Raw genomic sequence first — 14,406 nt, 5'->3', positions numbered from 1 at the left:
GTACCACATGGCGGTGGTGTTCTCCGTGAACACCTGCACTACACTCCCCCGGACAGAGGGGAGGAATGCCTTCAGTGCCAGACGAATCGCCCGCAGCTCCATAAGGTTGATATGGAGAAGGGACTCCGCCGGAGACCAGAGGCCTCTGATCTCCGCCTCTCCCATGTGGACTCCCCAGCCCTGGAGGGACGCGTCCGTCACAACTACGTGCTCCGTTTGGGGAAGGGAGAGGGATCTGCCGCTGACCCAATCGCGGTCGTGAGCGACCACTGCAGCTGTCTCGCAGTGCCCTCCGAGATCAGCTCATGGTCGGACAGGTTGCCCTGATGCTGGGCCCACTGAAACTTCAAGTCCCACTGCAGAGCCCGCATCCATCATCGAGCGTGATGCACCAGAAGGATGCAGGAGGCCATCAGCCCCAGAAGCCGCAGAGTCAACCTGACCGAGACTCGGGATAAAGGCTGAAAGATCGGAATCAGAGCCTAAATATCCCAAACCCGCTGTTCGGGAGAATAAACCCGAAACTGCGCCGAGTCGAGAACCGCTCCGATGAAGAGGAGCTTCTGAGAGGGGCACAGGTGTGACTTCGGCACATTGATGGAGAACCCCAGCTGGTGCAGGAGGTCTGCCACTGTCCGGGGCGAGCCCGTCTTCAACAACCAGTCGTCGAGGTAGGGGAAGACTGAAACCCCTAACCTGCGCAGATGAGTTGCGACCACCGGCATCACTTTGGTGAACACCGTGGGGCACTGGTAAGGCCGAAGGGGAGCACGGTAAACTGAAAGTGCTCGTGGCCTACCGTGAACCGCAGGTAGCGCCGGTGGTCCGGCAGGACGGGGATGTGGAAATAAGCGTCCTGCAAGTCCAACGCTACCAACCAGTCTCCTGGGTCCAGGGCAGCTAAGACCTGAGCCAGTGTCAGCATTTTGAACTTCTCCTTTCAGTGGAAGCCGTTGACGTTCCGTAGAACCAAGATAGGACGTAGGCCCCCTTTGCCCTTCTTGGGTACCAGAAAGTAGTGGGAGTAGCAACCACACCCTACTTCTGGCCCAGGAACGAGCTTGATGGCCCCCTTGCCCAAGAGGGCCGTAACTTCCTCCTGCAGAATTTGCAAGTGATCCCCCGACACGCGGTGGTATTGCGGTGGCATGGCTGGAGGGGTCGCCTCGAAGGGGAGGGAGTAGCCCCTTCTGAGGATTTGCAGCACCCACCTGTCCTATGTGACAGTGCGCCAGTGGAGGAGGTGATGGCGAACCCTGCCCCCCACTGGCGTCACATGGGCCTGAAAGCATGGACTAGGAGGGTTTTGAGGCGGATGCTGCAGGGGTAGGTGAGGACTGACCTCGCCGTTGTCCCCGACCGCCTCCACTGCGGTTTCCACGCCCGCCACCGCGTTGGAAATTAGTCTGCGGTGCGTGGCTGGCAGCACGTGTGGGGGCGCCCCTTCCTTGGCCACGAAAGGAGCGAAAGGCACCCGTTTGCTGGCGCGGGGCCGAGAGGCCCAAGGACTTGGCCGTAGCCCTGGAGTCCTTAAAGGGCTCAAGCGCATGGTCTGCCTTGTCGCGAAAAAGGCGACGGCCATCAAATGGCATGTCCATGAGTGTATTCTGGACATGGGCCGAAAAGTTGGCGGACCTCAACCAGGCGTGGCGACGAATCGCCACGGTCGTTGCCATTGCCCTGCCCAGTGAGTCGGTGGTATCCAGCCCACACCGGATGGAATAACGTGCCACGTCTCGACCCTCCGCAAGGGTTTGGGCGAGTTTAGCCTTGACCTCCGCCAGGCATTCTGGCAGCACGTTTGCGACCGCATCCCACAGAGAGTGGGTGTAGCAGTCCAAGAGGCGCGCGGTGTTGGAAGACCGCAGTCCCAAACTCAGGGAGGAGAATACCTTTTTGCCGTATTGCTCGTACCTCTTGGATTCCCGATCGGGCGGAGCCGTCGGGAATGCAGTCTGGGAGTTGGAGGCCTGGATGACCAGACTCTCGGGGTGGGATGGGTCGACAGGAAACAAGGGTCACCCGGGGCCGGGCAGTGGCGTCTGGCCACGTTCCTATCTACAGGCGGACCTGTAGCGGGCCTGGACCAAGTGCCCAAAAGAACGTCAAGCAAGGCCTCATTAAACGGCAGCGGAGGCTCAGCCGAGCTTGACTGCGGTTTAAGGACCTCAGTGAGGAGGTTAGTCCTCACGGCCGCGACGGGGAGCTCAAGGCCCAAATCCCTGGCAGACCGAGTAAACACCACACTGTAGTTTGCCCCCTTCCCTATAGCCACGGTAGGGGTGAGACAAAACCAGTGTCTGGCGAAGTGTCCACACCACTGGCAACCCCAAGTTCACCTGTCCAGTCCAGCTGGGACTGACAATCACGAGTCAGAGGGTCCTCAGACCCCTCCCAATACACCTCATCACCCATCTCCTGAAAATCAGGGTTGTCAAAGGATGGGGCCGGTTCGTTGAAGTAGAACTCTCCAAACGGCGTCGAAAGCGGCGTTGAGGCCGGAACCGGATTGAGGGAGGTCTAGGGACCGGAGCCGGTGAGGTCATCAGGTCAACCGGCGACGACCGGATCCGGAAGCGGATCCAGCGGGGGCCTGTGGCGCTGGGCCTTAAGGCGGCGGCGTCGGGGATGAAGCACCCACCGGCGTCGGGCCGAAGCACCCGACCCGCTAGAACCCCCAGACGGGTCCCCTGGGCCCGACGGCGCCGCGGAGCCCGTCGGAGGAGAGAGGGACCTCATGGCCACGAGGAAGCGCTCGATCTCCTCCGGCGTCGCCTGCTGCCCAGGGACCGGAGGGTATGGGGTAGGCCGCGACGCCTGCGACTCCAACGGAGCCGCGTGAGCGGTGTCACCCGAAGCCCCGGCCGCGTCGCGCGAGCGTCGGGGGGAGTCGGAAGAGCGATGACGTCTCTTCGACTTCTTGTGCTTACCTGACGACTTCGAGTCTGAAGAGTGATGGTGACTCCCGGAGCTATGATGGCTCCGACCCCGCAACCGGTCCCTCGACCTCCGTCCGGACCGGGACCTCTCGCATCAGGACCGGGACCTCTCGCGGCGCGGGGCCAACTGTCGGAGCTCGAGCCGCTTGCGGGACCGCTCCCGCCTAGCTTTCGATGTCAGGGCTCCGCAGTCGGGGCAGGCCTTGTTGTCGTGGTCGGCGCCAAGACAGTGAAGGCACCGGCGGGGAGGGTCAGTTACCGACATCAGTCGGTCGCAGTCCTCACAGGGTTTAAAACCAGGCATCCCTACCGGCACCGTTTGGAGTCGAAGACTTCGAAAATGATTAAAAGGGATCGTAAAAAAAGTTTGTTAAAAATCGACCACTTTTTCCGGAACTGCGCTGCCGGCGCGGAAAAAAGAAGAACTGACGTCAGCGCGCGGAGGCGGCGTCTAAGTACTCCGACGACGTCATCACGGCACCCACGACAGACGCGCAAGGGTACTACTACGCAAAAATTTCCGGATCCAGTCTGACGCCTGGGGATATTCTAAGGTAAGGAATCTAATACTAACCTGTTTCTTTCAGATTCACGATTTACTCAGTAGCAGGTAAGTGATACTTTCAATACAATTATACTTTTAATATGTTGTACACGCTTGAGAATAATACAATTATACTTTTAATATGTTGTACACACTTGAGAATACGTGCAATTACTTTTTAGTTACTTTTCTAACTTTGTGTGAAAACTAATCACACCGTTTAGGCATTGCAGTACATTAGTAAACAGGTTAACTTATTTGAAGACACTAAGTTGCTTTGTTGCAGTACAAAACAGGGTAATCACATCGAAAATATTTCAGAGAAAACTCACTATGCAATCCTATGGAAGAAAAAGCAGTGTTAAGTTTGCAAGTAGGTAAACGGTCTTGGTAACTGAGGTTCCGCAAAGTTCAATTCAGCACGCGAGGTGCACTAGCAGCGGCACTAGGGCAGCTGGGTGCAGGGGTGTCAATGGTAGTCCATGAAGACTAGGGGCACCACAGTTGGAGGCTCCTCACGGGAAGGTAAAGCAGCCTGGGAGGACAATCTTCAGGACTTACGGTAAGTACAAAGGGGGCCTAAGGCAGCACCAAAACCACACCACCAGCGGCACAGGGGTGGCTAGGCGCAGGGGCCTGGGTGTTCACACAGAATTGAGCTAGCCAATGTTATCCAATGGAGATCGTCCGTTCCGGTTCCAGGACCCGACTAGGAGGTATCTTTGGTGGAACCAACAGCCAGAGGAGGAAGTTGAGATGCTAGGCGACGTCAGAGCACCACGTGTTGTGGTAACCAGGACGCCGGGCCGAAGGATGCAGGGCTGTCTTTGGACGTCAGGTTTCACCTCAACAGGAAGGTCGTGGTTGAGGGGTCATCATGAAGAGGCTGCAGGCGTCAACATCGGACCTTGGAGGTGACTTCCTCGTTTGATTGGAGGCCAGGACCGCTGGGGAACCACTTCAGGACCGGTAAACCCTCTGGACACGGGTCTTGGACGGCGGGCGCAGAGTGAAGTCCTGGGGCAGGTGTTCTTGGTTCCGCAGGGGCTTGCTCTTTTGTGGATAGGGCCGCTGTGTTCTGGAGTCTCGAGTCTTTGTGGAAAAAGGGGATCAGTCCTCACCAAGTCTGGACGTCACTGAACCATTTTGGAGCTGTCATTTTCTGTGCACTGGGATTCAGAGCTGCAGGCAGGTAGGGCTGGAGCCAAGTCAGTTGGGACTGGAGTCTTCACAGCTGTGATGTCTTCGGGTTTCAGTCTTCTTAGGCCGTCAATTCTGTATTCTGAGTTCGGGGCTGCCTCCCTAAAGGTGGCATTTTTAGGGGTCTCGAGGTAGTAGCCAATGGACTACTGTCCTTAGGGTGACTATAGCCTTAGTGTGCTGACCCCACGTGTGAGAGTGGGCACAATCCCTAACCCTGATTGGAGGGTGCCTGCCATCTGCAAGATGGCGGGCACTGAAGAGTGGGCTTCACCTCGCCTACCCCATCGGGGGGGGGGGGGGGATGGGTGTTGGCAGACCTTCTGGTCTGTTCTGATTTTTCCTGGTGAAAGGGGTTGATTTTTTAGGTCCGTTTCAGATTCTTCCCAATTACATTAAATATTTTGTAGTAATGGTTGATCATTTATCTAGATGGGTAGAAGTGGAAGCAATATCTGAACTTACCACAAAAAAAAAACATTGAATGTTTTCAGAAAGTTTTTTCTAGAGAAGGTATTCCGGGAGAAATGTAAACTGACATCGGAGTTCAGTTCACATCCTCCGAAATATCTTTATTTTTAAAAAAAACGTTTTAACAAAGTACTGGTGGAATGTATTCAATCTTCTATAAAAAACAAATCTTGAGTTTTCAAATTTATTCAAGAACTAGTTCGGTCTCATCGTACCACTCCACATTCAGTGACCGGAAAACCCCGGTTTGAACTAATGAGAGGTAGACGATCCAGCACAGAAGTTTGTCCATTTTGGACAACAAGAATTTCGCATAAGGATGAAAATGTAAATGAGTGGTGGAAAACAGCTGAACACAATTCCAATTTTGCAAAAATAAAAAGGTTTGTCAACAACAGATCTTGTTCAAAGAAAGAGTGTAGACTAAAAATTGGTGATTGGGTATGTGTAAAGAATCCTATCCTTGTTGGAAAAGGGTTGTCTAAATTCAGAGATCCTGTTCAAGTTTGTGAATTAGGAAGAAATTCTGTAAAAATCTGATAGAAATTGGTGGGGCATGTCTCGTGTAGCACTTGTTCCTCGTCCTGAAATAGTTAATGATATTGTAAAAAGTTATTTGAAATCTTCCTCACCTGCCAAAAAACATCTTAAAAATCCTGTGATCATCAGGAAAAGTTCTCGTATTCCTGTTCGACTTAGGAAATGGAATGATTTTGTTTAGATTTGATTCTCTGTCTTACTTTTTTTTTTAATGTATTTTTCTTCTTTCTTTTCTCTTTATTTTCTCCTCTTTTCTTCTTACTTCATTGAGAAAGGGGGATGATGTGTATTAGAATAATTATTAGAACAATTATAGTATTACACTGTGTTTTGTTAAAAGGGAGCTGTGTGGTGATGTCAGCTACAGAATAGAATGTTATAGGAATGTGTTGATGTCATGGGGCAAAAGATTCCATCTGGGACAGTTGCTCGAGTGCCCCTGCTTGAAGAGAGATGTCTCCTGAAATAAATACTTAAAGAATTCACTTCAACTGTTTCTGTCCTGCATCACCAAAGAGGGGTCTCTTGCAGTACCAATCACGGTTTGTTAACCACCACTGCAGAGTTTTCGCAGTTCCCTCGAGACCTGGACCATGTTGGAGAGATTCCCCTGATGCTGCCTGCGCCCACTGGAACGTCAAGTCCCACTGCAGAGTCTTCATATGCCAACAGGCAGTGTCACAGAACAGCTCAGATGAAAGGGAGCATCTGAGAGGGAGTCAGGTGTGACTTCGGCACATTGATAATGAACCCGAATGAATACAAGAGGTCTGCTGTAGTCTGGAAGTGGGAGACAACAGCCTTGGGGGAGCCTGCCTTCCACTTCCTGCGCAGATTTTTACACTAACTCTAGTGGTGTACCAGAAGTGGGTTCAAGAGGCACGCAGAGGATGAATCCCTCAGCAGTAACCAGCCCGAATGACCCAGAGGTTCCTTGGGCTCAAAAGACATGCCAAAAGGAGCCCGGAGCACGCCAAAGATGTGCAGCATGATCTCTCGAAAGACTTTACCTGCAGCAACAAAGATGGATCCGGGAACTCTGACTGCATCAGGACCAAAGATGTAACTATCTCCTCGTTGGAATGGGAGCAAGACCAGGAGGCATAGTAATGTCCTTGCACCATCTTGTGAGAACGAGTGTGGTGAGTGTCTCCCTTGGACTTCTTGGGTTTCCTCATGGTCTTATCTCAAAACTTCGACCTTAAAGAAGATCTGCTACAGTAATGACTTCAGGAGTGGGTACGCACTCTTACCTGTGACCTGGAGGGTTACCTGCGTGGAGTCTTGCAGAGCTTTGCAACAGAGTTTCATGTACTTAAACACCTTTCGGATTCACCTGGGTACAGACATTGCAGGCCTATGAGTCATGCGCCAAACTCAAGCACCAGAGGCAAACCTTGTGGGGATCTGACACAGATATATGTTTGCGACAGTCCCTATAAGATTTAAAACCTGTAGCCTTCGAGGGGGCAACATGCTCCCTTGAACACTGGAAGCATTTAGTGAAACTAGAAGGGAAAAAATCTCTTCACAGAGTGAAGAAGAGAGGAACTCTGGATTCGCGTTTGAAAGCACAGTAATAAATGAAGTAATGTTAGCGTGTCACTGATATGTGGTTCTACTCGTCTCTTCCGGAACGGAGTTGACGAGGAGTCGCACGGCACCACCTACCGGTTCACAGGAGCACTGATTTTTTAGTTTAACGGCTCAAGTCTAGCGACTGGGAATATTTGCAAAGTGAGGACTCCGGTTCGAAGTATCCAACGGAAAACTTCAGTTTAATTCACATTTGGATACTTTAAGACCTCTCCACACCACACAAAGGTATAAAGTAGATTTTATATTTGCCGGAGATATCTGGTTGCAGGCTTTGCCTTGAACAATATATATATATTTGATGAGTGAGATACTATTGTCAACTTCTCAACACAATGCATCATATATGTTCTATGCCCAAAAGACATTAACATTTCCCCATTGTGACAAACAAAAGCCCAAGGTGAAAAGATAAGGTAAGTCCCACATGGATGCTTTTCTGATTAAAATGTTTTTCTAATGTATATGTGATGGCAAAAGAAGAGAGAAGTTTATTTCCGATTGGTGCTAACCAATAAGATCGTACTTTGTCTGGTTATGGACTACACCAGACTAGTCTTTATCAGGTGTTGGAAAAGAAGTACTCTTTTGATGTTTAATCTATTGTAAGGCTGAACACAAAGGAGCACGTCACATGAATTTAAAAGCATACTAAAGTATATAAAAAATGATTGATGCAATGCAAATCAGTCTTACCCTACTCCTATGGGAACAGTCCATCCCGAACTGTCAAGCCAGGTACTTCCTAAACCGGAATCCAAGCAACCAAGGGCTACTTTCGACCTTGTTATGGGCTCACCAGCCAGGTATAGCTTATTTACAATAACACAGTGTGCAAGGGACCCACATACTTTCTTACACCAAGCCCATAGTTCCTCAATTTAGAAGCCAAGGTCAGAAAGGGTCAGCTCGAATGTGAGAGCACCAAAAGGTTGTCACAAGCCTTAGGCTTTAACCTACCAAAAGAATGAGTCAGTGGGAAGACTCAGCTGAAGTCCTTCAAAGATAAAAGTAGTAGCCGACAAAGAATAGGACTATAATTAAATGTGCCTTAATTCTAGCAACCAAAGTAGCTGTCTTTAAGCAGCTGGTAAAAATCCTTTCGGGTAGCAGAATAGAACACCACTGAGATTAGAATTCTTTGGAGTTTATTCACTGAAGTTACTGGGAGACTCAAACAGAGTACTCTATCAGAAATAAAAGCACATAGCCAGGTTTTGATGGTGAATCGGAGAGAGGAAAGCATAACAAAGTTAGCACACATTAAGAGTTGATTTGAGATGTAAGAGCTAGGTTTTATTTTAATCAAATTGATAACCAAATCCTTTACCACTTTGACAAAGTCAAGTGACCCGAAAGAGAGGTCCCCATGTCACCTTGCCAACCACTAACAGACAAACATCAGCATTTGATGGGTGAAAATGATCACTCATCCAAGCATGGATGTCAATGAGGCAGTCCCTTAAGGTTTTTTAAGCAACTGCTATACAGCATTCGAAATAGAATGCTTACAATGGGATAAAACTCAGAAACTAAGCAACAAATATACATTGTTTATAGATAGCCTTAAAGTAACAGCACGGAAATATATACATTTGCATGACATTGTTAATTTAAACAATACAGAAAAAGAAACATACTTGCTTGTTTTCCGGCATCACTGCTGCTGTTGCTACTGCCTAAACTGGTATTACTTTGCATGAGTTCACTTGCTGGATACCCCAGGGCACCTTTTCTAGAGGGTGGTGGACTTTCTCCAAGCAAATGATCTTCCAGTCCAGAAGGAAAGTTGAAATCATTCCGCTGACCATCATCCTTTGAATATGAGCAGTATGTTGTTACAAGAAAATTGATAAATTGACATATGCATTATTCAATTTTATTCCCAACCGATGAACGTGCAATACCATACCCTAGCAGCATTACATTAGGGAACCCCACATGGGATAAGTATATGGATTAAAAGAGCCACACTTTTTTGCAATAGAAATGTATGGCATCAGAACGCACAGTGCATGTATGAGCGCTATCAGACTCTTGTCAAGTTTCCTTTCACTTGGAAAGTATTCTAAAAATCTGTGGGTGCTTAAAGGAATATGCTACTTACCAGTATGCATCTGTTCTTGGCATGTAGGGTTGCTGACATTCATATCTGTGCATAGATCGCCGCCTAGTGTTGGGTCCGGACGATTGCACATTGTTGTCCTGGAAGAGTCTTCGAAGTATCAGGAGATAGGTGGCTCCTCCCCTGCCTACAGTGCGCATGGGCATCCTCTCCATCCCCGGATTGTTTTTCGCCATTGTGGCAGAGATGGAGTGTAATACTGAAAGTGATGACCATGCCTCAAAATGATTCGGAGTGCTACAGCTGCGACAGGCACCGGGGAGGAGGGCGGGCGATATGAATGTCAGCAGCCCTACATGCCAAGAACAGAGGCATACTGGTAAGTAGCATATTCCGTTCGAGGCATGTGGGCTGCTGAATTCATATCTGTGCATAGAATAAATAGCAGTTACCTCCTTAGCGGCGGTTGCCCGTGCCAGTTGCAGCAGTCTGAAAGAGAGTTCTGAGAACAGCCTGTCCTACAGCAGCTTGCTGTTTGGAGTGTACATCTACACAGTAGTGTTTGGTAAATGTATGTATGGTGGTCCATGTGGCTGCTCTACATATAGCCTCTAGAGGAATGTTACCTAGGAAAGCCATGGATGCCCCTAGCTTGCGTGTGGAATGCGCTCTTGGGGGAACTGTTAAAGTGCGTTTAGCCTTTTGATAACAGATTTGTATGCATTTAACAATCCATCTGGCTATACCAGATTTGGAAATAGGGTTGCCTTTGTGTTGTGGAGAGAAGGCAACAAACAGTTGTTTAGTCTTTCTAAAGTCTTTTGTCCTGTCAATGTAATACAGGAGAGCTCTTTTGACTTCAAGGGTGTGCAGTGCTCTGACTGCCACTGAATCTGGGTTTGGAAAGAAAACTGGCAGTTCTATGGTTTGATTAATGTGGAACTGCGAGATTACCTTAGGCATGAACTTGGGGTTGGTGGGCAGCACTACCCTATTAGCATGAATTTGTAGGAAGGGCTCTTGAATTGTCAGGGCTTGAAGCTCACTGACTCTTCGTAGCGATGTGATGGCTATTAGGAAAGCCACTTTCCATGTAAGAAACTGTATCTCACAAGAATGAAGAGGCTCAAAGGGTGGCCCCATGAGCATGGTGAGAACGATGTTTAGATTCCAGACAGGCGAAGGAGGGTGTCTGGGAGGGATCACTCTTTTGAGTCCTTCCAAGAAGGCTTTAATGGCAGGCACTTTGAAGAGGGAAAGATGCTGTCTGTTTTGAAGATAAGCGGCTATGGCAGCCAAATGTATCCTAATGGAACTATACGCTAGATTGCATCGATACAGATGCAGCAAGTAACATATGATGTTTTGCGTGGACGCATCTAGCGGATTAATGTCATTGTGGGAACAATAGATGACAAAACGTTTCCATTTGGCTGCATAGCACGCCCTAGTTGTAGGTCGCCTTGCCTCCTTGATGATGTGCATACACTCAGGGGGCAAGCTGAGGTAGCCAAACTATGACCTCAGGAGCCAAATCGCTAGGCTCAACTGTTGCGGATCTGGGTGCTGAATGTCTCCATGGCTCTGAGTGTGGAAGCTGGGCGTGAGGCGCAGCCGTTGGTGAGGCACCACTGAAAGTTCCAGGAACGTGGTGTACCAAGCCTGACGTGCCCACGTTGGAGCAACCAGGATGAGCGTCATGGAGTGCTGGCACAGTTTGCGCGCCACCAGCGGTATGAGTGGGGCTGGGGGAAAAGCGTACGCAAATCTGCCTGACCAGTTCATCCATATCGCATTGCCCTGAGACTGCGGGTGTGGGAACCTGGCGGCGAAGCTTTGGCATTTTGCGTTCTCCTTTGTGGCGAAGAGGTCGATCTCTGGATGACCCCACTGCTGGAAATATGGTTGGAGCACTGAGGGGTGAATCTCCCACTCGTGCATTTGATGACTGTGCCTGCTGAGCAGGTCCGCCATCTGGTTGTCTTTGCCCGGGAGATGTTCCGCCATGAGGAAGATGTTCCTCTGAATGGCCCACTTCCACATGCTCTGGGCTAGGTGAGATAGCTGCTGGGAGTGTGTGCCTCCCTGTTTCTGGATGTAATACATGGCAGTCATGTTGTCCGTCCGGATCAACACGAACTTGTTGCACAGGTGCAACTTGAACGCTTTTAGTGCCATGAAGATTGCCATCAGCTCCAAAAGATTGATATGCATCTTTTGCTGCTGCGCCGTCCAAAGTCGTTGCACAGTGTAATGGAGGACATGCGCTCCCCAACCCTGGAGAAATGCGTCCGTCGTCAGCACTATCTGTGGAACAGGCTCTTGGAACGGTCGTCCCCTGCAAAGGTTTTGTGGATTCCACCAATGCAGAGAGTTGTATGCACGACCGGTTACCAACACTAGGTCTTTTAGATGCCCATGAGCCTGGTTCCACTGTTGTGCTAAGCATTCTTGAAGGGGACGCATGTGCAGCCTCGCGTGCGGGACTATGAATATGCAGGAGGCCATCATACCGATTAGCTGCATGAATACCTGCGCTGGGAGCGATTGTTGAGGCCTGAACTTCTGAATGAGCAGCTGCATGCTGTTGACTCTGGCAGAATTTGGCTGCGCTGTCGCCGTCAGAGTGTTCAATGTCGCCCCTAGGCACTGTTGCACATGGGCGGGCTGAAGGTGCGACTTTGTGTAGCTTAGTGAGAACCCTAGACTGTGAAGGAGGTGAATTGTACGCGACATGTGGCTGGCACACTGCAAGGCTGACTTTGCCTGAACAAGCCAGTCGTCCAGGTAGGGTTATACATGAATGTGTTGTCTCCGAAGGTGCGCAGCCACAGTCGCTAAGCACTTGATGAACACTCTGGGGGCAGTGGTGACCCCGAAAGGCAGGACCTTGAATTGGTAATGCTGATTGTTGATGGTGAATCTGAGATATTTCTTGTGACTTGGGTGAATGGGAATGTGGAAATATGCATCCTTGAGGTCTAGGGTCGCTAGGAAGTCGCCCTGACTTAGCAATGGCAGGACCTGCTGTAAGGTTAACATATGAAAGTGTTCTGACAGTATGTATTGGTTGAGGGGTCTGAGGTCTAGAATGGACCGCAGGGAACCGCCCTTTTTTGGGATTAAGATGTACAGAGAGTACACTCCTGTACCTTGTTCTTCTGCAGGCACGAGCTCTATTGCCCCTTTTTGCAGCATGGAGAGTACTTCTTGCTGCAATAAGTGCATGTGCATTGTGGAGAAGTGTGGCTCACTGGTTAGAGCAGGCAGACCCTGAAGCAGAGGTCAGACCCGGGACCAGGGTTCAATTCCCGACGCGGCAGGGTGTGGAGCTCAAATGTCCACAGACTCGATAATTCTCGCTTCGGTGCCCGACCTAATCATGGGTTCACACTCTGCAACTCTGGGCATTAAGCTTGCTTAATCTCCACAACGGCCCCCCCGCGGCGGGATGCCTGGCTTTCACCTTGGGGATGCCCTGTAGGGGCTATCTCACAGGGAAAAACCAGGACGTGTTCCCAAGGCAAGCGCGGAGATACCCCTTCGGGGGTCGATTCTGGCGCTATATAAGAAACATAATAATAATAATAATGTGCTCTGCGGACATAGGACGGTGCCTTGGGGGGGGGGGGGGGGGTGGAGGTTATTTCCAGACAATAGCCATATTGGATAAGTTGTCTCATCCACCTGTCCGTGGTAATGCCTTCCCAGACTGGCAGGAACTGCTGGAGTCTTACCCCGACAGGTGTTAAATGGTCGGGGCAGTGACAAGGCGTCACTGTTTGTTGGGAGCGGAGGATCTGGCATTGTTATTACCACGTCCTCTGCCCTTGGCGCTGTTCCCATGATATCCACCCAGGGTATTCTTTGTGTAGGTGGTTTGCGTGCTCCCTTTGCTGTACTGGGCTTGCTGTAAAGCCTGTCCTCTAGAGCAGAGGTCTTCAAACTTTTGGAAGCCGAGACCCCCCTGTCAACATTTACAGGCATAAGGACCCCCTCCTGACAAACATTTCTAAACCTCTAGGCAGGGCTATTGGAATTATGAGGCAGGTGAGTACCAAATTATGCGACAGGATTGACTAAATTGTGTGAGTAGAAAATTTAAATAATGTTCTGTGATGCTGCGTATTTTGGGTTAGCATTGCTTTAATATTTTGAAATTTTTTAAACACAGTAACACTGAGGAAAGATTTCACCCCATCAGTACCAGTTTATAACCAAAATACAGCAATTAACATCAGAAAGATGTCTAGTCAACCTCTGTGAAGGGCCTCCCACTCCGCAGGAATACGCGCTGCCACATTAGAAGCTCACCTGGTAATGTCCGGGAGCAGCAAGGGTCCCTTCAAACCCTGGCAGTCTTGTGCAGAGTTCAACAGTTTACCCATGTCCCTTTCCTCTCACCCCTTCCTTCCATCCCTCTCTTCTCTCCTCTCCCAACCCCGGATCCATCTCTCACATTGTAGGCAGATGGTTATTAGCCCCAGGACACCTATTGGTGACAGTAGCGCACTACAAATGTAAATAATAATAGGCAGAAGCAGGGTATCCACTAGACCCAAACTTCGGGGGGGGGGGGGGACTGGCCCTAGCACTGGTCGCACACGGTACAACAGTCTTTCCACCTTCTCCATGAATTCCCTCACTACCACTCACCAACAATACACCTCAACTCTCTATAGCACCTGTCTGACAAAATACTAATAGTTTACTCACACTCATTTCTGTGATGTGAATGGTACATCTTCTGTGTACCAGGTACTTTAACCTTCTGACTGTGTGGGTGACAAGAGTGCCCATGTGACTGCACGGAGAGCAATGCAACAGTGTGAGAGTAGGGTAAAAGGAGTGACTACAGGTTGAGTGAGGTGACCATATGAATTTGGGTTTGGCTGTAAGTACAGAGTGGGACAAATTAATGCATGGTTAGTGATGGCCTTGTTTGAGTGAGCTACAGATTGAGCAGTGAGTGGGGTACAGGTGAGTGAAGTGTCACATGAGTGCAGGATGAGAAGGGTGCTTGTGTGACTGCAGGGTGAGGTACAGAGTGA

At 49.8% G+C, this 14,406-nt stretch overlaps 1 protein-coding gene across 2 annotated transcripts in view; it reads right to left on the bottom strand.

Annotated features, from left to right (window-relative positions):
• DENND4C (DENN domain containing 4C) overlaps positions 1–14,406 on the bottom strand; it is a 1,503,495-nt gene that overhangs the window by 415,654 nt on the left and 1,073,435 nt on the right. For both annotated transcript variants that reach the window (XM_086951990.1, XM_086951991.1), the window contains exon 26: positions 8,931–9,105. In XM_086951990.1, the coding sequence (XP_086808116.1) occupies positions 8,931–9,105 (175 nt within the window). The remainder of the gene's footprint in view (positions 1–8,930; positions 9,106–14,406) is intronic.

The sequence above is a fragment of the Lissotriton vulgaris genome, unplaced genomic scaffold, assembly GCF_964263255.1.
Source record: "Lissotriton vulgaris unplaced genomic scaffold, aLisVul1.2 SCAFFOLD_247, whole genome shotgun sequence".
In the NCBI taxonomy this organism is placed as follows: Eukaryota; Metazoa; Chordata; class Amphibia; order Caudata; family Salamandridae; genus Lissotriton; species Lissotriton vulgaris.
This window is presented reverse-complemented; position numbering and strand designations above follow the sequence as displayed.